This window comes from Megalobrama amblycephala, linkage group LG15 (genome assembly GCF_018812025.1).
Source record: "Megalobrama amblycephala isolate DHTTF-2021 linkage group LG15, ASM1881202v1, whole genome shotgun sequence".
Lineage (NCBI taxonomy): Eukaryota > Metazoa > Chordata > Actinopteri > Cypriniformes > Xenocyprididae > Megalobrama > Megalobrama amblycephala.
This window is the reverse complement of record NC_063058.1, coordinates 33,512,169-33,537,615: the sequence shown is the minus strand read 5'-3', so window position 1 is coordinate 33,537,615 and position 25,447 is coordinate 33,512,169. Positions and strand designations below refer to the sequence as shown.

At 34.7% G+C, this 25,447-nt stretch overlaps 1 protein-coding gene and 1 long non-coding RNA gene across 5 annotated transcripts in view; one reads left to right on the top strand and one right to left on the bottom strand.

The window, feature by feature from the left end:
- The window catches only part of wnt7bb (wingless-type MMTV integration site family, member 7Bb), a 44,247-nt gene extending 37,871 nt beyond the window's left edge, over positions 1-6,376 (top strand). For both annotated transcript variants that reach the window (XM_048158753.1, XM_048158752.1), the window contains exon 4: positions 5,021-6,376. In XM_048158753.1, coding sequence (XP_048014710.1) covers positions 5,021-5,500 — 480 coding nt within the window. In that variant the 3' untranslated portion in view covers positions 5,501-6,376. The remainder of the gene's footprint in view (positions 1-5,020) is intronic.
- The window catches only part of LOC125247450, a 33,452-nt gene extending 12,045 nt beyond the window's left edge, over positions 1-21,407 (bottom strand). The window contains exons 1-2 of one of the 3 annotated variants that reach the window (XR_007180087.1): positions 21,357-21,407; positions 19,427-19,556 (exon numbers count right to left, since the gene is read on the bottom strand). This is a non-coding gene — a long non-coding RNA (uncharacterized LOC125247450). Of the gene's footprint in view, positions 1-19,426; positions 19,557-19,684; positions 20,063-21,356 lie in introns of those variants that run through there. The other 2 variants (XR_007180089.1, XR_007180088.1) reach the window with 2 other exon arrangements.
- Between the last annotated feature and the right edge of the window lie 4,040 nt (positions 21,408-25,447).

Sequence of the window (25,447 nt, the reverse complement as noted above, 5' to 3'; positions counted from 1 at the left end):
GACCCACAATGGCATTCATGGAGCCATAGCATCATAGGGTAAGGGGGGACGGGATGTACCATATGACTCTGGATGGGGGAAGATGGAAGTTGCTGCTCTGGAATTTCAATTGCTATCATACGTGTATGTGGTTGGAGCGAGCCGGGGCCAAAACTGGTCCACATTAGCGTTGTGGATGTAAGCGTATCCAGGCAAATGTAAACAGCGCTGCGGGCCTTCGGACGTCTTGTGAAGTAACACATCGTTCATTTTGAAACGCCGTTGCCTGCGGGCACACATTGGCTCGGTGTATGTTGAATCAACATTAGTCATGAACGTATTTCTCTGCAGATTCAACATTGATGTATTGAAGCCACGTGGAACTGATTTCAATAGTGTTACGGGTGTTAAGATAATCAATGTTTTACAAGGGGACGATAAGTTAATTGGTTAAGTAATGGCTGAAAATCCAGTTTATGAATCCCATTTTATGAAATAAAATTACTGCTTGGCAGAATTGATGAAACATTCTACTCTGTGTTAAAGGTCATAAAACCTGCCCTGCTTAGAATATATATAGTATATTACAAGATATATATTTTTTATGTTTATATTTTACATTATTGTGTAAAATAACATATATATATATATATATATATATATATATATATATATATATATATACTATTTTATTTAAAAAATTTTATATATTATTTAAAATTAAATTTACATATATTACATATACTAAATATATATATATATATATATATACTATTTTATTTAAAATTTTTATATATTATTTAAAATTAAATTTACATATATTACATATACTAAAAATAATAATATAATTATATATATGCATATATATATACTATTTATTTTAAATTTTTATATATTATTTAAAATTAAATTTACATATATTACATATACTAAAAATAATAATGTAATTAATTATATAACTATATGTACTGTAAATAAATAAATAAATATATATATATATATATATATATATATATATATATATATACACACTATATTTTTCATTTTTATGTATTTTTTAAAATTGAATTTACACACACACACACACACACACACATATATATATATATATATTTTTTTTTTTTAAATTATATTTATATATTTTTCAGAAACATGATTATATAGTGAAATAAAAAAATGAAATAAAAAGTACTAAAAATAAAAAGTTATATATAACTTTTAAATATACTGTATATATATGTACTGTGTGTGTGTGTGTGTGTGTGTGTGTGTGTATATATATATATATATATATATATATATGTATAATGTATAATGTAAAAAAATGTATAATGTAAAATGAAAAGAATTATGCATATGTATCATTTTCATATAACATAAATATATATTATATATATGCCTTAAAATGCTGTCTATATTGGCAGCTCACTAGGTTTTGGAACAAGTCCATTTTTAAATTGTAAAATCATATTGCAAAAACATATTTATTCAGTTCATTTTTAGCATAATTCAATCAGTGCCCAATTAGGAACCATTTTTTATTTAAAATGGAAACCTGGCAGCATTCATATGAGTCATAGGGAAAGGCTAGGAAGTACAAAACTTGAATGCAGACGTTTATAAATGTCTTGCCAGAACAATCCGTCCGACCTCTTTTGTTATTGCACAGAACCGGTTGAAATGGAGAGCTCCCAATCGGCTTTTACTGTCAATGTCCTTGCGTGGGTCAGGATGGTTTTGTGGGATTGATCGATTAGTTTACATGTGTTTTCCAGGGAAATGATAATTGCTTCTGGTGAGGAGTTGTGCCAGACAGAGAAAAGGGTCTGGAAAAAGTCTTTCATCGTTTCATACAGTATTGATATCCAGTGTAAATCTAAAAATAAAACATTTCCTTTTCTTTGCAATGTACTGTACATGCAGATACGTTTTTGCTTGGTGATTTCAACCCTTTCTCCATGGGTTTCTTATGCTATCCGTTTGCTGATGGTCGTCGTTGCAGAAGATCTGCAATGCATTAAAAAGCTCAATAATCCACTTCTAACGTGGAGTATCATGGTGTTTGGTTGTAGGAGATTTATATTTATTTTTCCTGCTACAGATGTGGTGTGCAGGAAGGTAGAGAGAATTACAGAGTAGGTTTGATGGGTAACTGGCAGAGAGCTGCTCGTACGGATCAGCGGCGAGCCGTCTGAAGTCTCCAGCAGTATTAATGTAGCACATTAGATCGTCGGTATGCCAGCGTATGGTTTTTCCACTGCATGTACATCGCTTGTTCTCCAAACAGCTCAATGCAAACCATAAAAAGGCTGACTTCCGAAAGCTGTTAGTATGTGCTGTGTTTGAGTGTTCAGAATAGCATACTATTTCTGAAGTATGCAGAACGTGCACCGTTTGTGAATTTTCTGTATGCTTGGAATACGTGAGAGATACTGTGTTCCACAATGCAGTGCAGTCGACTTGAACGAACTGTAGAAAATGGTCATTTAAGCCCTTCTTGACACAAAATTAGTTTAAAAATGCAAAAGAATTGTTTTATGTTCAAGATGTGGCTGTCACTTAACACATTGAACACTGCATTATTTATACAGTGTTTTATTTACATTGGCTCTTAAAGTGACAGCAGCCTATAAATACCTGCTGCTGAGGCATTAATGTTAATCAAACAACAAAACACAGCTTTAACAAAGATTAATCTAGATTTAATTTGAGTGTTATTTTACATTTAGGTCTAATTATTTCATGTCTGTACCTGAATACACTACAGTTAGACCTTACTTTATTTGTAACTTAATGTACTATAATGTACTATATATATATATATATATATATATATATATATATATATATATATATATATGTTATTTGCTTGCATTTTTTAAATTCAGTTTCATTAAAATGATTGAATTTCATTAGAAATACAATTATGCAAAAATAAGCTAATTTAAAATAATAATAAATAATTTTTAAAAAGTATAAAACTAAAAAAATTAACAAGACACTGACTAACACATGGAACATATATATTAAATAATACATATTGCAGACTATAATATAAAATATTATACTTTATTATAAAATGTTACTTAAAAGTTTTATTATATAATAAAGCATTGTATGAAATATTATATATATTTAAATCTTTTAAAACAAAAACTAAATGAAAAATAACATGACACTAACACATGGAACATATATATTATATTACATCACATTATATCAAAAATGAAACAATAATACATATGCTATATTATACAATATATAACTATTTTTTAACATTAGGCTATATAGCTATTATTCCATTTCAGATATTATATTATATTATATCAAATATGATTTAATAATGTAAATGCATATAATAAAATATTGTATTTTATAATAAAATATTACTTATTATAGTTTTATTACATAAAGTATTATACAATACATAACTATTTTTTAACATTAGGCTGTATAGCTATTATTCCATTTCGGATATTATATTATATTATATTATATTATATCAAATATGATTTAATAATGTAAATGCATATAATAAAATATTGTATTTTATAATAAAATATTACTTATTATAGTATTATGACATAAAGTATTATACAATATATAACTATTTTTTAACATTAGGCTGTATAGCTATTATTCCATTTCGGATATTATATTATATAATATTATATTATATTATATTATATCAAATATGATTTAATAATGTAAATGCATATAATAAAATATTGTATTTTATAATAAAATATTACTTATTATAGTATTATGACATAAAGTATTATTATTATTTATTTATTTATTTATTTAATATGGACATAGCAATAACATTGGACAAACCAGATGCATTGTTTAAAGTGTTATAGCACATATGCTAATTTTCAACACCTGTCCATAGGGACTTTTTTAACAGAAAAAAAAACAAAAAAAACCACATTATTAAACAAAACACGGCACAGTTTACACATGAGAACAACTTTGGCCCGATTTAAGCCACTTTTTGAGCTCTCTGGTGAAGATATTAATATTGCTCTGTAATTTGAATCCTGTGGGGAGAGAGTTCTATAGTGTCGCCCCTCTAAAAGAGAAGCTAGACTGTCCAAAAGATGTTCTAAACTTCGGGAGCACACAATCCCCACTAACTGAGGCTCTGGTGGAAGGTCTAAAAGAGCCCCGACGCCTCTCCATGAGGCCAGAGATCAGTGGTGACACACAGTTGTTCAAACATTTAAAAGTCAATTTCAAAATACTAAAATTTACAAAATTTTCAAAGGTAAAAAGCTTATGCTTTTGTATGATATCACAATGATGCCATCTCATTGGTTTTTTGTCATTATACAATATATAACTATTTTTTAACATTAGGCTGTATAGCTATTATTCCATTTCGGATATTATATTATATTATATTATCAAATATGATTTAATAATGTAAATGCATATAATAAAATATTATATTTTATTTTTATTACTTATTATAGTATTATGACAAAGTATTATACAATATATAACTATTTTTTAACATTAGGCTGTATAGTTGTTATTCCATTCCAATGTTATATTAATTATATTATATTATAATGCATATTACAATGCATATTATATTTTATAAAATATTACTTAAATATTATATTATAGTAGTATTACATAAAATAATTTTCAAAAATATTAGGCTGTATAGCTATAATTCCATTGTGAATATGCTTAAGACACAAAGAAAATGTGCATGCAAAGACTCTTTTCTTTGATTTGAATTAAAATGTGTATTTTTTCTCAAATATCTCAGGCATGTTTGCATCCATGAGAGCTGTTTAACTTTACATTACAGACAAAACGAAGAAGTTCTGTGTTATTTAAGATGATGTACAAAACACTGGTTCATAAAAATGCAACCAGCTCAGCTCAAGTTTTGTCACCCTCAAATTTGCATCATGTGACTCCAGAAGAGTTTTATGCTGTTGTTTGCCTTTTTATATGTTGTGACACAATCAGTGTTTGTAAATGACACTTTCACCGAGACTCGTGCTGTTGTGATTCTCCGCAGGTTCTGGAAGAGCGAATGAAGCTGGAGTGTAAATGTCACGGCGTGTCGGGCTCCTGCACCACCAAAACATGTTGGACCACGTTACCGAAGTTCCGCGAGATCGGCTACGTCCTGAAGGACAAGTACAACAAAGCGGTGCACGTGGAGGCGGTGCGCGCCAACCGCCTGCGGCAGCCCACCTTCCTCAAGGTGAAGAAGACGCACGGTTACCAGAAGCCCTTAGAGTCGGACTTGGTCTACATCGAGCGCTCGCCCAATTACTGCGAAGAGGACGCCAAAACGGGCAGCGTGGGGACGCAGGGGCGCCTGTGCAACCGGACGTCGCCGCACACGGACGGCTGTGACCTCATGTGCTGTGGGCGGGGCTACAACACGCATCAGTACACCAAGGTGTGGCAATGCAACTGTAAATTCCAGTGGTGCTGTTTTGTGAAATGCAACACCTGTAGCGAGAGGACGGAGGTTTTTACCTGCAAATGAACGGACGGGAGGAAGCCAGTTTTGCACAGCAGAATGTATATTTGCTTTAACACAGAGTTAAAATACTAAACTCTATCAGTAGGTACGAGCCCAGAAGTACATGCACTGACTCACGCTGAAGGACTGCAGGATACCAGTGCATTCTGGGATTTGTAGTGTGCTCGTTTCGCTCATCTAGGGATTCGGCATAAGACATTGTCTCGTCTGGAGACGCCGCGTTGGGCGGCACAAAGGAACTCGTTGAGTTGTGTTTAAGGAGCTCAGTGCAAATCGAGGATGTATAAAAGCCTCCTAAATGCCAACTGGAACCTGGTAGAGTATGTTAGTTATCCAGTCACACTGGATCTGTCTGTTTGAACACTGAAAATAAATTATTATATATATTATATGTTATAGTCTCCTAAGGAACCGAAGTGCTAACGGGTAGAAATGTCTTATTTTGTACTAAGTGAAAAAAAAGAGAAATGGAAACAAAGACTTTGTAGAAACTCGTGACTAAAGATGTCTTACAGAGGGAAGCGAAAAGGCCCCGCATTTTCCGACAGAAACGTTTAATGGCTAATGATGTGTTGACTTCCGAAACCACTGTCATTTTTTTTTTTTTTTTTTTTTTTTTTGCTCGGCTGATGCATGTTAACATCGGTTCATCTTTGCTGAAATCTAGCCGTAGTTCTCATTAAGGTATGCGATAGACATCTGGGACACTTTTTTCTTTTTCCAACTTAGCTAAACCAGTGTCTATGATTCAAAGATCCTTCCTCAGTTCATGAAATGTGGAACGAGTATATTTCTGGATATGTTACAGAGTGCTGCACTGATATTTTTTCTATTCAGATAAGATGCAATTAAAAGTAAAATAAATATCAAGTTGACTGACATTTGCGATCTTATTGCAGGGGAAAATTAACACTTCTGTAGTCTGGGTTATGAAACGCTGTTACTCTGAATTGTACAATCGTACAAAAATTTAACAAAAATGAAAAAAAAAAAAAAAAAAAAAATTATGTAATCTAAATTATATGATAGAAAAATTACAAAAGTTATTATATATAATATTAATAAATAAATAACTACATAATTATATTAATGTATTATATTATATATAATACATATATATTATATAAAATATATTATAAAATAAAAATTACAAAATGTATATTAATATATAATAATTTAATATAATAATATAATTATATGTATTATATTTAATTATTTATTATATATTAATATAATATTATATATATATATCAATAATAATTTGTATATAATATAAATTATATAAAATATATTATAAAAATTACAAAAGCTATTATATAATATTAATAAATAAATAATTATATATAATTATATTCATGTATTATATATAACTCATACATTACATAAGAGTTACAAAAGGTATATTAATATATAATAAATAATTAAATATAATACAGCATTATATTAATATATTATATAATTAATATATTAAAATATATGAATTACATAATATATTAATATAATTATATGTATTATATTAATATTTATATATATATATATATATATATATATATATATATATATATATATATATATATAGGTTTCTCCATTTTAAAAGTTGACAAATCTATTTTTCTATGCTAAGTATGCATAATTATATGATTAATTGCATTTTATTTTTTGCATTTAGCATTGTTCTTTCCCTTGTGGTTGATTGCTTCTAAATTAATCCATTTATGAAAAGATGTCGACTGAGTTTGGACCCAAACATTGGTGTTTTCAAGTGCACATAACAATCCCAACTCCAGTTTCCTGTATTTCAGAAGCCTGAAAAACCATTAAACACACATCACCTCTCAACATAATGAATGTTAAACCCGAAAAGAATAGACTCGTCGCCATTTCCCCATTATAAATGACAAGATGAATTGCACTGGTGGCTTTTTATGCTTGTTTCCTGGCCATGTCAGCGACAGCTTTCCACTTCCATGTCTTCGAACCCCATTTGGGAATGTTGCCTAAAATGAGGCAGTGATATTCACTGTGACTCATATTTGAGGCCGCGCTCCCAAAGGCCGGAAATTGTGCCCCTATTGCGCAGTTCCAGTCACTCTTAATCTTAATAGGGCATGAGGAGGAAACATACATCATTAGATATCATAGTTAAATCAAGCGAGCAGCTCGCTGATCCAGCCTTTCTTTACATTTCTGAGGAAAACACATGTTTATAATATCTTGCGGTCCATTCGCTTGATTGTGGCATGTGTGGAGTTATCTTTGGAATTAAAGGGGAAAAAAAACAGAGTTTAGGTTGATTCGGTCTCGAACTGCGGTAGATATGTTGCTCTTTCATAGCGTTTCAGTCATGTTTCTCCTAAAATGTATAGACTTTAGAGATGTAAAATTAAATTGGGATCTACGTTGACTGACATTTGTGATGTTAATGCAGGGAAAAATAACTCTTCTGAAAGGCTTTAAAGGCAAAACATTATACAATACATATTATGTGCTATATAATATATGGAATATTATATAATAAAATATTTTTTAAATTGTTATATAATAGGGCTGGGTTGAAAATATTTTACTGAATTCTCAATTTGAAGAAGCAATATTGATTCTTAAATTCCAAGAATTGATCTTTTAGTCTATGTTGTTTACAGTTGATGAATGTGCGTTGTTACTTCTGATATGAAACAAAGTCTCAGCTTTCAAATTCTATCCATTTTATTATGAAATTCAATCAATAAATATCGTCGTATGTGGCGTGACAGATCGCTGTAGTGCCTCAGTTCAAGCGGTACGTGAACCGTTCATTTCTTCTGCTTTACTACTAGTTATAGCATGAAATAAACGTGAATGAACATCAGAAGGTATGTTGAAAGATACAGTACAACTTACTGAAATGTAATCATGTAATCGCTCCATCAGTGTTTCAACCTCGGAAAGACGTCAATAAAAAAACTTCTAAACGTCAAAAACCTTGTTAGTCCGCTAGAAAAATTAACTGTTGAGAGAAGTATTTTGCTAAATATATGCACTAAATTGCATATTCATTGTATTTTTACTTAATCTGTTATTCAATATTTAATGTATGTTTGAATAAATACGTCATATGTTCATGACAGCCACTATTCAAATGTTTATATACAAGTAGAAACATAATTATGTCATTAAAAATGTATTATTATAATGTTGTTATTATTATAAAAACTTCCTAACTCTAATATTACAGTAATGTACCAACTGGGGTTCCTTGTATAGTTTACAGCATTAGTTGAGAGATTTTTTTTCCTTGAGGAAATCGAAATTGTGAAATTTGTGTCAATGCCCAGCCCTATTATATAATATATATGCCTGGTTTCACAGACAAGTTTTTTTCTAAGGCACATTTTTTTTAAAAAGCAACGTAAAATGACCCTAATGCCAGATATTTTTATATATATTTCATATAAATGGACACTAAACAAATCTCCACCGATTTCAACTTAAAAATTTAATGCAGCAACTGAACTTAAGTTTTTAAGTATAATCAAATTTGCGCTACAAGTCATTTCAACTTAAATTATATTAAATGGACTTAAAAAAATTGAGTTAAATCTCATCAACTAAAAAAGTTTAAATTGCTTAAACTATTTTGATTAGGTTATATATATATTTTTGACAGTGAAGTGGTTTCTCCTCCATTTGAAAACCTGATAAATCAATGTATTTTTGACTGCAGACTTTGGCATCTTAGCAATATAAGGTCTTTTTCTCAGGAGAAACATCTGAGAAGCCAGATACTGGTGGTAAACTTGGAAAAACTGAACATAATTCACATTTTAGGTCAATCTACACTATCCTCATTCTAGTTTCCAATGAATATTGTCTCGAAAGTGTCAAAGTAATTTCTTGACCTTACTGTATGTTTAACTGAAATATGCTTTATAGAATATATACCCAAGCTGAACTGCTCTTTTGTCGGTACGGCAGTATTTTGGAGTTGGAGGGAAAGCCCTGGGACCGCCATGCCCTCGGCTGAAAGGCATTACAGACAGGCAGCAAAGCAGAAGTAAGATGTGTTTTGTTAGTCGTCTGAAGCCCTGGGGCCCGGAACCATCTAAGCTCCATCACTATACCCCGGATTGCCCAAAATAAATCCACCTGTTTCTGGCAAACATTTTGTCATTAAAAAATATGAGAGAGAAAAACAGAGTCCGCAGTGTGTGTGCTCTCCTCTAAAGCGGCTTTTGTTCTGGTGTCAAGATCGTTTGTTCAATGCGAGTTGAACAAATGCCGGCGGCCTTATTCACACAGAAACGACCGATCGAGAGCAGCGCTAGACAGCAACGGACACTATCTCACGCGGGTGAGAGAGAACAACTGTGTTTAATAGATTGCTGTTTGTTTAACTTCCTAACAGTGATTAGTGACTAATAAAACACACAATGAAGACTGTTCCCTAATTTTATTGCTCAAATGTTGCTCTTTTATAGAGTTCCCACTTATGATTGAGTCTCAAATATTTATCCTAAAAGTCTAGAGTTATAAAATGAATGTGGAACAGCTCAGACTGAATCCACATGAATTCATGAGATCTTTGACTTTTGATTGCAGGTAATGGTGTAGTCCACTTATTTCATGCTATTTCAAAGCAGCACGCGCTGAGCATTGTGGGGGATTTCACGGGACCTACCGGGTGGAGACACAAATCTCAGACTAGCAATCAGTTAGCGCGGGATGAGCTTATGGATAGCGTGCAGCTGTGAGTGGGAGAGACATGACAGTCGTAAAGAATAAATTATCTTTCAGAAAAACGAGGAGAAGGAATGGAAGGAGGGTGGAGGGTGAAGACAAAAGAGTAACGGGATGCTTTCAACTGACGTTTGAGATCTTCCAGAACGCGCGGTGGAGATAGAAGGGAACTGCTGTCCTGCACACACCGTCATCCATTACAACGCTCTGCAGGACCTTCCCAGCAATGCAGCCGGACGCAGCTGGAGGAGTGATAACGTTTGTTACTGTGCATCTGATGGGTGATAGAGTGAAGCATTGGTGTACTACTGTTAGTGATGCTCCTGAATCTGAGCATCAGTTTTGGCAGCTTGTAACGTGACTTCAGTGTGAAAACACAGAAATGTTTTATGTCTGTTAGTCTTGTTTTCATACTAGGGGAGTGAAAGATAGCGGACCACCCCACCCTGAGACGAACCGACTCCCAACAGCCTGCTCAGACCTCAGAGATGAGTAATAGCACACTGACACAAGTTTTATGAAAACTAAATATAAATGCAATTTATATGTATATAAAATTAACAAGTTAACGCATGCAATTAATTTTTTCAGTTTAACACGTTAGAAATATTTAACGCAATTAACACATAAATGAGTTAAATAAAGTCTTAAATGAACGTAAAAGTTGTGAACGCGTCATGTGCGGCAGGTCTTAAAGCTTTAATAAAAAATAATAAAAATTGAATTTATAAATTATGCAGTGAAGACTGTGAAATGTTTGATAACTTTATTCAATTTCTGGATATTTCCTAAATGTTCGATTAGATATTTAAAATATACTGTCTTTATGTTGTTTCTGCATTCATTTGAAGATTAAATGTGAAATTATTACATAAATATATTAAAAACTTTAATGTTAGGTGTGATTAATCGTGATTAATTACAGAAAAATTGCAATTAATTAGTTAATTTCTGTAATCAACTGACAGCACTGTGTGTATATATATATATATAATTGAGTCAATGACGTGAAGGGTCATTTTTTTGTCCAAAGGTCTTAATAATAATAAAAACCAAAGATATGACATCCAATGTATGTACAACTAGATCTCTTTTATTGAATCCAAAAGGTTTTAATTATATTTTGCTCCATATGAAGGTATTTTAAAGTGTCAAAAGGTCATTCGGTTTAACTGGACTCCAATACAGCCATTTCATTTGTGATTAAAATATCTTAAAATGTAATAAATGTATATATTTTTTTATTCTGGCATGATTTTATAACATCATATATCAACATAGTGCAAAATGGTATTAAAATTATGTGTAGAAGTCGTTGCTTTGTTATGAGAAAGAATGAATTTCATTGATGTCATTTGGAGTAACCAATATAAAGGGGCCATTTTGGATCAAGTCATGCGGTCAGTATCATGTGACAGGATGTGACATCATTCAGACACCTGCAAAGGACCACATGGTCATGAAGCAAAGTAACTCTCTCTTTGAAAAATTCCTGTTTTCACTTGATCATACGCATGTCCCGAAACATCAGGTCATTCGGTGCAACCGCTATAAAACATGGAAAATGTTGTAATATTTTAAAAACTTGTACTAAATATAAAATGTTTGATTGTTCTTTTAGATATCAGCCTGTTAGCATTGTTTGAAAATAGCGTCATTCGGTGTAACCAAAAGTGTCATTCAGTGAAACCAAAATTTTGGTTAAACCGAATGACTTTTTGGGTGACAAATTTATCCATCTTGTAATAAATCAATTTTATAATTGATTATAAAAATTCCTATTTACTGTGAAGTGATGCATTCTTGTACATTTGTTCTCAGTGCTGTTTGTAGGGCCCTTCAGACCGAACACAGAATCTCACACGAGATGTCCGAGCATCAGTGTGGGGTGACTGGATCATGCCCGCAGATTTCTAAACAGCACTGTGATTTCTCACCAGCGGCGTTTGCGTCATGATGATTAATGGTCGCGGCAGTTAATGCTCAGTGAGATATTGGCAGGAGACGTCGTGAAAAGCGCCGTTCATATTTGTCTTGCTGTTGATGTCACACATCATTGCGGCTGGATTGGAATTATTATGTCGAAGCTGTTACGAAACAATGAGAATTTGAGCTGCTGAGCTGTTTAAAACTTTTCAACACATACTAATGGATATTCAATATTCCTGCCTCTGGATCTAAGTCAGTGAGCCACAGCAGTCGGAAGTGACATCAATGTATTGTGAACACATTCCCAAAGTTATGGAGACTACGGACTACATCTGCCATGTTGGCATTGACCTTTGACCTGTATGTAGTTGCGATAGAAGTATTTAGTGTATTTAAACAGAGAGTTTCTATATTTTTAAAGTACTGATGATGAGAGTCAATTTATTTCTGAAATTGCTAAAAAAAAAAACCTATTTAATAGATAATAGATAATTTAGTGTTTATGGACAAAGTCTGTTTCTCTAAATAAACAAAATATTGTCCATCTGAATGATGAAAAGGCTCTCATATGAAGTTCATGCCATAACGCTCTATAGCCGTTCGCCCAGATGTAAACGCGGCAGATTTTCACTCCAGAGACAAATGAGCCGCTTTGTCTGTTGAGTAGCGCAGCTCATCATCTCCTTTATGTTATTTTGACTACTTGTCTCATTGAGAGACAATCACTGTGAGGTTCTCTGTCATCTGGTTGATATTAGTGGTGAGGAACACATGGTGGATTCAAAGGAACAGACCCCGCTGAGCTCATCTACTGCTGGGTACTGGACGGCCCGAGGAGGAGGAACCCACGACGTGTCCTGCTACGATCTTCAACACGCAACAACAGAATGATGAATGTCAACCCCCCAGAAGAAGAGTCAGGGCGTTCTTGCATTCATAAAAGCTGGATGCAATGCAAAAAATATTTTCTTAGTCAGGATTTTTGTCTTGTTCTCCAGTACTAATGTCTAAACATCCTTAAAATGAGATTTACTTTGGACACAGAATTGCATGAGAAATTAATTGTTTTCATGTTTATTTTTATGATCCCCTTGGCTGTTAACATAAATCTTACATAAAATTTTGTGAACCTTGTTTGTCATGTAAATTTATGTTTCAGGGATGTCATTACTGCAATGCAAAACAATAATCTTGCAATGCAAAACAATAATTTTTTGTTTTTTGTTTTTTGGCAGTGTAAGCGCAACGGAATTGCATGAGTTTCCAGATGTGTTATTCAAAGTGTACGTGACTAACTAACCAGATGTGATAAGATTCCAGCGACAAGCAATATCTGTACAAGCACTACAATGAGACACGACAAAATTAATCAAAATTCACAGCCAATCAGAAGAGCGTGTGGGCGGAGTCTCTCTGCAAGCACATTGCACCCACAACCAAATGGATAAGTACATTATCAAATTCATAAATATGACACCATTTTAACATTATTAAAAATACAAACTGAGTGACTGAAGCAATCATAAACATAGAATACACTTGATTGCTCACACTGAGTTGACAGTTTAAACATTCTTGTGAATTATCCACTGACGCTCCCTGAAGTCGCTCTTCATTTGCATAAAGTTAAATATATCTCAACTATGTCACATTTGAGTTATTTTAAAATAAATTAAATACGAAATTTTGTCTTGACAACTAGTTGAAATATACGGAGCAGGTCTCAGGTGTGAATGGGGAGCAAGCGTGTTAAATTTGGTGTTATCGCTCTCACTCTCTCATACTGGTCACTGGAAGTTCAACATGGCACCTCATGGCAAAGAACCCTCTGAGGACCTTAAAAAAAGAATTGTTGCTCTACATAAAGATGGCGTAGGCTATAAGAAGATTGCCAAGACCCTGAAACTGAGCTGCAGCACGGTGGCCAAGATCGTACAGCAGTTTAAAAGGACAGGTTCCACTCAGAACAGGCCTCGCCATGGTCGACCAAAGAAGTTGAGTGCATGTGCTCAGCGTCAGGGTTTTTTTTGGGGAAATAGACGTATGAGTGCTGGCAGCATTGCTGCAGAGGTTGAAGGGGTGGGGGGTCAGCCTGTCAGTGCTCAGACCATACGCCGCACACTGCATCAAATTGGTCTGCATGGCTGTCCTCCCAGAAGGAAGCCTCTTCTAAAGATGAAGCACAAGAAAGCCCGCAAACAGTTTGCTGAAGACAAGAAGACTAAGGACATGGATTACTGGAACCATGTCCTGTGGTCTGATGAGACCAAGATAAACTTATTTGGTTCAGATGGTGTCAAGCGTGTGAGGAGTACAAAGACAAGTGTGTCCTGTCTACAGTCAAGCATGGTGGTGGGAGTGTCACGGTCTGGGGCTGCATGAGTGCTGCCGGCACTGGGGAGATACAGTTCATTGAGGGAACCATGAATGAGCAGAGCATGATCCCCTCCCTTCGGAGACTGGGCTGCAGGGCAGTATTCCAACATGATAACGACCCCAAACACACCTCCAAGATGACCACTGCCTTGCTAAAGAAGCTGAGGGTACCTAAACCCTATTGAGCATCTGTGGGGCATTCTCAAACTGAAGGTGGAGGAGCGCAAGGTCTCTAACATCCACCGTGATGTCCTCATGGAGGAGTGGAAGAGGACTCCAGTGGCAACCTGTGAAGCTCTGGTGAACTCCATGCCCAAGAGGGTTAAGGCAGTGCTGGAAATATTGACACTTTGGGCCCAATTTGGACATTTTCACTTAGGGGTGTATTCACTTTTGTGGCCAGCGGTTTAGACATTAATGGCTGTGTGTTGAGTTATTTTGAGGGGACAGCAAATGTACAGCTTGTATAACAGCTTGTATAACAGTGTAAACTCACTACTTTACATTGTAGCAAAGTGTCATTTCTTCAGTGTTGTCACATGAAAAGATTTTGAAAAAAATATTTACAAAAATGTGAGGGGTGTACTCACTTCTGTGAGATACTGTATATATCGTGGCCACGAATTAAGAATTTGTTCCCTCGTTTTGAATTAACTAAAACAAGGGAACAAATTATTATATCGTACACACGACTAACAGATTATATAGTGCGCACAATGTAGTAAAATAAGGGAATGAATTATTATAATGTGCGCACAATTAAGTAAAACAAGGGAACACATTTTTATATTGTGCGCACATTTTAGTAAAACAAGGGAACATATATCGTGCTCACAATTTTGTAAAAGGAGGGAACAAATTATATTACGCGCACAATTTAGTAAAACAATGGAACAAATTATTATTTCATGCGCACAATTTATTTAGAACGAGGGAACAAATTAGTAAAACGTGATGACGTATTAGTAAGTTGTGGGAACCTTTTTGTTAATTCGTGGCCACGATATATACTAGGGTAACCATACGTCCTCTTTTTCCCGGACATGTCCAGGCCAGGATTTCAAAATTGCCTAAAATGTCCTAGTTTTGGCTTTGTTTTCATACTTGCTGAAAGTAATGACTGAAAAGTAATTTGGCCAATAGCATGCAGGTACAGTGTACATAATCGACCGATCGTGGCTTGCGAGAAGGCGGGATCTACAGAGAACAGACAAAGCATTGCAAATACGACAACATTTTAATGCATGGGGACTGTCAACAGGAACAGTGGCGTGCACAGACCTCCGCGTAGAAATCACGTTCCGGGGGCACCTCGATACGACCGAAAAGGGCACTTTCACTTTCACGATTAAAGGGGCAGGGGCTCAAGCCATTTTAGGCTATTTAGAAATCCTGGCCTGGACATGGGACATGGGTCTGGGAAAGAGAGGACGTATGGTCCTCTCATATACATATACAATGTCATGTGCAGGGCTCCGTAGAAAATGGAAATGTTTTTCTTGTTTTGTTTTTAGTTTTAGTTAACTAGAATACTGAAAACTACTAAAATAGTACATTGAGTATTATGGAAGTATGCTGATCCTAATGTTGCCGTATTCTTTTAAAGTTGATGACTTGAGAAGGCGCAAGAGATGACTAGGTGGTTTAAAGGGAGGCCACAAAAACACAGTTCATCACATAAAAACCCCTTAATCCAAATCATCTTTACTGCAGCGCATGTCGAAGACGCTTAATAATTCTTATAAAACCCGATTACATCGTCTCTTTCTGGTGGGGAACAGCATTTTTGCGCAAACAACTCAACTAGATAACCATAACCATCCATTAGGGTCCGACGGACTCTGGGAAACATTAGATTTACGGCAGATCTTGCCCCTGCGAGAAGTTTAATAACTGCACTTTAATAAGTTTCTGTTCTGGACAATAACAGTAAACCGTAAATAATGTCAGATCAACAGATAGGGCCGTGGATATGCGCGCTGGGAGGGGGAGAGATGAGGCCGCCGAGCACTAAATAATTATCCTGCGCTTGGCCAGCGCGTGTATTTATGTTGGCGTGGACGAGGCCGCGGCGCTCGTAAAACTGGAGTAGGGTTAATGGGTGAACAGCACCGCCCTCCAACCTCACACCGCGAGCGGCAGCATCAGCAGTCTGAGAGGGCGGGACGCGTGTGCGTGCGTGTCTCCTTCTCTGTGCGCTTGACGCGGCTCTGATGAACGTGATGCTCTGTGAGGCCATCAGGACCATCTGAAAATGTCAGATGAGTTTCTTTTCACTTTTATATTTTAATATATATTTTAATCCCCATTTAGTTTTAATTAATGTTTGTTTAAATACATTTATTTAATTTATTTTTTAATTTATAAATGTATATATTTTTATTTTTTCCACCTTAGCTAAGCTAAATATATTTTCTATTTTTATTTACAACATCTCGATTTTGTCTGAAGTTATTTATTTAAATACATTTATTTTTATTTAAATATATGTGTGTGTGTGTGTGTGTGTGTGTGTCCTGCATTTATTTATTAATGTTATTTACTAATATTATTTATTAAATATTTGTTTTTATTTATGTAGTTTTTTTATTTATAAATGCATTTTTTATTTGTCATTGTTTTTCCCACCCTGTATGTATCATAAAAAAATGTTAATAAAATATAAATAAAAAAATTCATTCCAGAGCTTTTTTACACTATTTTTGTCATAAATATATATTTTTTTTTTTTTTTTAAAAAAGAATAAATTTGTCTAAAACATTGCAGGCTTTGTAGATGATAATTGTACGTAAATTTGTAAACTGTAAAATGTATAAAATTCATCAAGATTGTGAACAAGTCAACAGAACTGATATATTGTATGTAAATTGGGTTCTATACAGTAAAGTATCAATACAAATAGTAATATGTAGAGTACTGACAAAAGTAGTTCAATCGAATTAAAAATTATTTTACCTAATATCTGTTGTGCATTTTTATCCATATACAAGTATCACAGTGTTTGCATGATAAGTTTCACTATTTTTCACAAGTATTCACTATTTTTGTGATGCACATATATAAAACGTTCATTTGTGAGTGGTAAAGGAGCTGCCGTAGAAGTATGGCAGAAGAAAATGTTAGCTTTACAATATAATTGTTCATAGAAAAAAAAAAAACAAGCAAAATGAACGAATCTTAACTGATTCTTTTTACTGAAGCGGTCAAAAAGACTCAGTTTGAATCAGTATAATGACTCACTCTGTGATTGAATCAGTTGGAGCGGTTCTCTTTTTATTCAAGTACTAAAAGACTCATTAGAGTTCCAATGCATACTTAGAAGGCAGTTGTCTATGTATGCAGTATACTGCGCTACTGAGACATGCTGCGTCCGAAATCGCATACTATATAGCCTAGTAGGTACTACATTTGGTTTGAAACTTACTTCGCGACCGTTAAAAAAAACCATGATGTTTCAATAACGTTTTTGTGCTAATGGTTTAAGAACATTATTAAAGACCAGGCAACTTTGAACGAACGCTCTATTAATGTTTTGCTCATAACTTTGAGAGAACCTTGCCAGAACATTCCCAGTTAACTGGGTTGCTGTAAGAGTCCAGCATCTGCTCATATAACTCATACTCATGTTTCTCAGTATAAAGAATGACATTTTCTCAGCTTTAAATGCACACGCAAACACGTCTTTGAAGAGAAATCTGTTTTAAGTCTGACCACCGGCTTCTGATTTGTAATGTTTGTGAAGCTGTTTGCACACAAATAGTTACCATGGGTTTACAAAGCAATAATTTACAGCGCAATACTCGACTGTTGTTTGACTTACAGGCGCTTTGTTTTCAAACAACAGGGCGCCATTATAAGCCGACTTCAAACACGGATAGTCGTGTCCAAACATCTTCTCATTAAGGCTGGAAACACACGGAGGCTGTGCGTCCCGACTCATTCAGGCCCCCGAATGCCACGATCCCAATGTCATTGATAAAACATCAATGTGCAGCGCAGCTGAGACCACAAAACTCGATACTTCATAGACAAAATCCCCAGACATTTGGAAAATATTTGCATTTTCAACATCTTGGTTAGCTCACACAGCACGCGAGCTGTTGTCGAGACAAAAAATAGAAGAGGGAAAAAACAGAGAAAAATTGTTTGGCAAATGGGAAGGAACATCATTTTGTAAAGAATTTAAAGTTGTGGATTCGTTACAGATGTAGACACACGGGTTGGTTGGACGTTTCTTTCTCCTTCAATGTGCATCTGTGGGATTTTTTCACCTGTTTCATCATCTACTGTGGCAGGTTAAACTTTTAAGACTTAATGTTTGTGGTCTGATCAAAGTAAACCCCGAAGATCACAAAAGTACCACCATAAAACTAAAATAATCTCCCACAATAGCCTTTGATAGATCATGACCTTTGAATCGGACATGTCCTGTCATTTGCCCTGCATGCTGATAAAAAGCTGAGTAAATGTCTAATTATAATTTCTTATAATTAACTTTTCTGTTTCACTGGTCCAAAGTAAACTCTGGGCCTGATATTTCGGTTCTTTATGGAGTCTCATTATCATAAAATCCATGAATAGATGACTGCATTAGGGGAAGACACATACTGGGTCCCGCAGGAGCTGTAAAATACATTTTTAGCCAGAAGCAGCTGCTCGCCACATCTTCACATTTCATCGGACGATGGTGTAAAAGCATGTGGCCCTGCTGTACACACCCAGCTAACGTTCTCAGAACGTTCTGGATAGGTTCTCTCAAAGTTATGAACAAAAATTCCTCCAGTAACGTTAACAGAATGTCACTACATTTGAATTTACTTCACGACCGTTAAAAAAGTGTGTTCTGAATAGTATGAATGTAATCCAGATGCACTACATATGCCATGTTGTTGCTGTCATGTGACCTACCAAGTCAGTTGAGTCGCTTCACTGCCATTCAAAAATCTCCTCCCGTGGCCTCATGGGATAGTAAAGTGTCAGAATCTCGCCAGAAGTAGCAGGTCATCCGGGGACTTTCGCATACTGTTTTAAAGTCCCCCTGAAATAAAAAAATAAGTTTTTTAGCTTTTAGTATGAATATGTATGATTTAATGTTATGAATAAGCTGGTGCGCTCCAAAACAATGACAAAATTCACATTTAGGAGATATAAGCATTCAAAACGTACAGTCTCTCACTTCCGCTAAAATGGATCACGAATTTTCATGACATCACATCGCACTTCAGCTTCTCATCAAATCTTCGGTCCAATCAAACGCTCTATAGAATCTGAAGCCCCGCCTCCTCCGACACTCTTACAGACGCTGAAGCCTCGGCTGAAATCGGTCATTTGCTCACACATTTACTAGTTTCTACATGGTGAATGGCACATAGTGCACTATATAGAGTATAGGGAACGATTCAATCAGTGTAAATATGCTTAAATAAGTCCGTTTTCGCGTTAGGGTCACATGAACCGCCGTAACACGAGCAGTGGTCCAGAGACACGAGACGAGAGCACAGAGTGAATCATATGCGCGAGTCGGCACAGACCACAAAAGGTATCGGACCCATTTAAATTCTGCACAGAATGCTGTATATAAGCGATATAAAGGACATTACGAGGAGAAACGGTTAGAGATTAGAAGGAAACTGAGGTTTTATAGAGTCTAATGGCTCTGGCCGAGCTTTAACATAAACGAAACGCTATTGGCTATTTAAAAAATGGGCGGGGCTCTTCGATATATCGCCCTGTCTTCCTGTTTCAGTTGAAATTTACCCTTCGCAAAGACCCGCCACCCTTAGTTACTGTTGATTTGTCCGACAAGCCGCTGTCACGCCACACAGAGTGAAAAATACATCGCGGAGCAAAGAGGACACTGACATCACGTCTACAGTCAAGACAGAGCAGATTACTTATGATATTAAACAAAGCCCCATCTTTCAAATTGTGTAATTTTTAAAGAAACTAGAACAATAAAAAACATTTTGTGGCTCTTTAATGTGTCGTGACAGATCGCTGTAGCGCATCAGCTCAAACGGCTCGTGAACCGATCATCTCTTCCTACTAGTTTCATTTATAGCATCAAATAAACATGAATGAACATCAGAAAGAATGTTGTTTAAAACGCAGAAAGATGTAAATATACACCATTTTTCAAGTTCAAGTCCACCGAGGTTAATCTTCTAACTCCTGAATGCTTTGTCGGACAAAATGGCGGATTCGGCGTTCTGATTGGTTAGATTGCTTGTCAATCAAACTCCCAGCGAAGGGTCAATTACGTCAACGCATTGAATAATGCTGCGCATTCCACCACTCTTCAGTGGGCCTTTAAGAATTCGGACATTCTACTCTTTTGGCGTACTGTTTCGCATAGGCTACTATATAGTAGGGACGTATTCGATTTGGGACGCAGCTCTAGTTTTTAATACTATTCTCAAAACATTTGCACAAAAACATTATTTATACATTGTTCATGAAACATATAACGTTAGTTGGGTGGTCATCTAATGTTTTCAGAATATTCAGAGAACATTCAAAAGTAACTTTCTCATAATATTTGAGAATGATCAAACTGAATGTTCATGTTTCCTTAATGTTCACATAATAAAAAAAATAAATAAATGAAAAATAAACAAATGGACGTTTTGAATGTTCAGATAACTATCCGAAATATCGTAAGTACGTTAGCAAAATGTTTGTGTAGATCCGTTAATATTAATTCCTTTGTTTCATCGCATACTGAACTCTATACTTTAATTTCAAAACGGCGAAATTTTACAAAGTCGAGTAGTTTGCAAGTAACTGTTGGTCATTTCTATCAAAAAAGCTGTTATGTATTAAATGTTTAGCTACTTACATCTTACCTCACACGCTTGTACCGTTAAATAGGAAGCGTCGCGCTGAAATTCATGTTTAACGGCTCTGAGTGTGTGAACAGTAAAGCCCCGCCTTCTTTGATTTGATTGGCCATCTCAAACATTTTAACATTGACGAGCGGGAAAACTGAACTTTTAAAACTTTTTGTCATCCTAACAGCAGAGCAGCATCAAAAATATTAAACATGAAATATGACTTTCAAATACGAAATTATGAAAAACTATCATAAAAAATACATTTTTCAAATAAATAAAAATGTAAATAAAGAGTATAATACTGATAAAATACTTCTTTGTATTTTATAAAACAATAAAAATATATAAAACACACAATTTCAGTATTTATTTTCTGACAATGATTTGAAATTACTGTATCCAGATAACTGTCCCTCATTTGTCCCTAATTAAAGTTTTTTCAGAAGTTCGAAAAAAGTGCAGGAGATGTTAGCGAAGAGCTTGAGACGACAAATGTGACATACACAATGAAACATCAAGGTAAAAATCAGTTTTTGCAAAATTTGAAAGTGAAAATTTGGTTTAGTTTTATTTAAAATACGAAATTAGCATTAGCATGACAAAGGAGTTGGCCATAAATGTCAACAATCATGATTTGAAATTATGATTCGGGAAATACACATATAAACACTCATGACTGAGGCCCAGCTCGGCCGTGTCTTGGTCTAAATATCATAAAGTATCTGATTTGGAACTGATTTCAAGTCAGTTTTCTGAGAAGCCATTGAAATAGAGGTCTGGAGTGATGATTCTTTCTTAATCTGATCCAGGATGAGTAAATTAGCGACATCTGTCAGACGGTGGTGAATGAGAAGTTGTGTTAGCATCTGACAGATTCATCAAGTCAGACGTAGCTACACACACAGAGCTCTCTGAACCCACAATGAGACATGACTGAAACCCAGCAAGCATCTGTTCTGATGACAGGGGCATGAAAAGACCAGAAAAAGACATAAAACACATCAGGGCTCAACAGTAGGTTTGGCCTGAGGGCCTGTGAAAGAGTTTTGGGTCTGCTGACAGAACTGTCACTTGCCTGCTGCTTATGTTCATAATGATTTGCTGATCGTGTATGAATAGTTTTTATGCCTTGCGAATGTAAACATTTTAGTTTCTGTGCTTTTTTTGGGAACTGTGCTGATGTTGATGTTTTATAGCTGGTTTTGCACCATAAGCATATTATTTTCCAGTAAAACGTGTTTATTAATTTAGAGCAGTCACAAGAGTTTTATTATGGCCCATATGGCAAAATAAATAAATATATCGACTCTCTAGTGCGGTTCGGTCATTTTTGACCCGAAACAATTTTTTTTTTTAGTTTTTTACTTCATCGGAATGGTGCCAAAGGTTTTGGCACTTGCTATGTGAACACACACAACAACAAAAAATCATGGACATGATCTGAAAAGATTACACTGTACAGTTTGTGGTCAAAAAGTAGCCATTGGAAATGAATGAGAGGTGAATTTCATCTAGTGGAAGCATTTGGTACTGCACCCAAACAAAATCTTACTGAAAGCTCATTTTTTGAGATATCAACCTCAAATTTGGAACACAACTTGATAAGATTGATGAGTTTGACTTTCTCACAGTTTCAGAGTAAAAACATGTTTTTTAAAACATTAGAAATAGTATTTTTATGCATTTTTTATTCATAATAATGAACTTAAACTTCTATAACTTTCACTTTTTTACCTTTTTTTTCCACATCAGCAATAATCTTCCAAGTGTCGTCTTTAAAAAGAGATTAAATTTAAGTTTATTGCTTGAAAGCATTTAAGATTTGCGACTGTTTAAGTTAGTAATTTCATTTTCATGCTCAAAAAGTGATTAACACATAATAAATGAATCATAACTATTTCATAAATATAATTTAATACCATAAATCCCCTAAAAATACAAAATATTAATTAAAAAAACATTATCGAACTAAAATACAGGACATTCATTTTATTGAAATAATTTCTGACCACCACTTGAGCAGCATCAGAGGATTAATATTATATCTATCTATCTATCTATATATATATATATATATATATATATATATATATATATATATATATATATATATATATGATATTAAATAGAATTTTTTAAAATATTTTACTTTAATATATTACTAAAACAATCAAAATATGGGATAAAGAAATGTATTAATATAATATATTATATCTGTACATTTACACACACACACACACACACATATATATTATATACATTGTTTTACATTTGTTTGCATTGGAATTCCATGAAAACGCTTAATGAAAAATATAAATATATTATTCTGATCATATATATAATTTTATATATGTAATCAATTTATACAATTTATAAAATAATTAAATTATATGAATACAACTGATATATTTTTAGGTAAATATATAATATTTGTGGTGATTCAGTGATGATGGCAGGGAAAGTAAAGGTCTGCAGAAGGAAAAACCCTGGACTGTGTTTTGTTCTCTTTACCCAGGTGCATCAAAATCCTGCGAGATGAGCATGTGAACTCGAACACGACATGCGGATTCCACAATTCGGACCAGATGCCAAAATAGCAGTCAGACGATTACGCCCGCGTGCAAAAGCCAAACCAGAGCCGTGAGTTGGTTTGTAAATTGTATAAGTGGTGAACGTCTCCATAGAAACCAATTTGTGTTTCTGGTCAGAAACAAGTACACCAATATCTTCTGTAGCTCTGATATGTGGAGCAATTACATTTTTTATGTCCTGGAATATTAGAAAGGTTGTTAAGCGCAGGGGCGGTGAGTGACATAAATCTTCTAGATTACAGGCTTCATGCCAGAGAAAAAGCACTGTGAACCGTGCCAACATGATCCTGAACGTTTGAAGCCTTCCACACAGCAAACTTTTCCCACCCGGACCGGCCGCTTTGTTCAGAAATCTAAACATTAGCAGGACCACTATGTTTGGTTTGACATTGATTAAATGTATTGAAATGTTGGGTTTATATTGCACAAGTGATTCAAGAGGCTGTTAAAACCCTTGTAAGAGAGTCTTTACATATAATTCAATCATTGTTTATATAATATAATCTGTAATTGATGGAAGTACTGCTTAAACCTGCAGAATTAACTCAAACAAAAGCTTCCCAGCTAACAAGGAATGTTCTCAGAACGTTCTGCCAAGGTTCTCTCAACAAACGTTCTTCCAGTAACGTTAATAGAACGTTGCATTCGTTCAATGCAAAGGGAGATATTTTCTTGTACGGAAATCGCTTTTTAAGGACTACAACGAGCTTATTCCCAGGTTGGTGACATCACTAACCCTAAAATGTACATAAACCCCGCCCCCGAGAACACACAACAAAGGGGGCGGGGCCATGTTGGGCTGCTTTAGAAAAGAGGAAGAGTTGTAGTAGAGTGTTGTTGTCATACTGTCATTTTACCGTTACTGACAATCCTAATTTTGGCTGCGTGAGATTCTCCAGCTTTGTTGTTATTGAGCTGTTAAAGCTCCGCCCTCTTCTGGAAAGGGGGCGGGGAGCAGCAGCTCATTTGCATTTAAAGGGACACACACAAAAACTGCATGTTTTTGTTCACACACAAATAGGGGCAAATTTGACAAGCTATAATAAATGATTCAATAGAGAAGCTATTTTATTAATAAAGCTGCAGGGCGGCGTTGATAACGTTTTCTGTGTGTTCGCAGTGCGTTCTTCGATTGACGTATGCATCTGTGTGCTTCAGTGAAAACAGCGTATTAATATACAGCGGCGTTTAAACTGACTTGGAACTTCCTGTGCATAAAACAGCCAATCAGAATCGAGTATTCAGACAGACGGTATAACGTTCTCAAGGTAATGTTCGCATAATGCTTCTAAAATTATAAAATGGAATGTTCCCTTAATAGTCCTATAACAGAGAAAAATGTTTTAAATTTAAATTTATTTTTTACCATTTTATTTACAAAACATTAATCTATAACGTGCGTTCATGCAACATCTGCTCTCGCGTCAACACAACATGCTTGCATCACGCTGCTTTCGTGAACGCACGTTGGAGATTAATATTTTGTAAATAAAGTGGTAAATTAT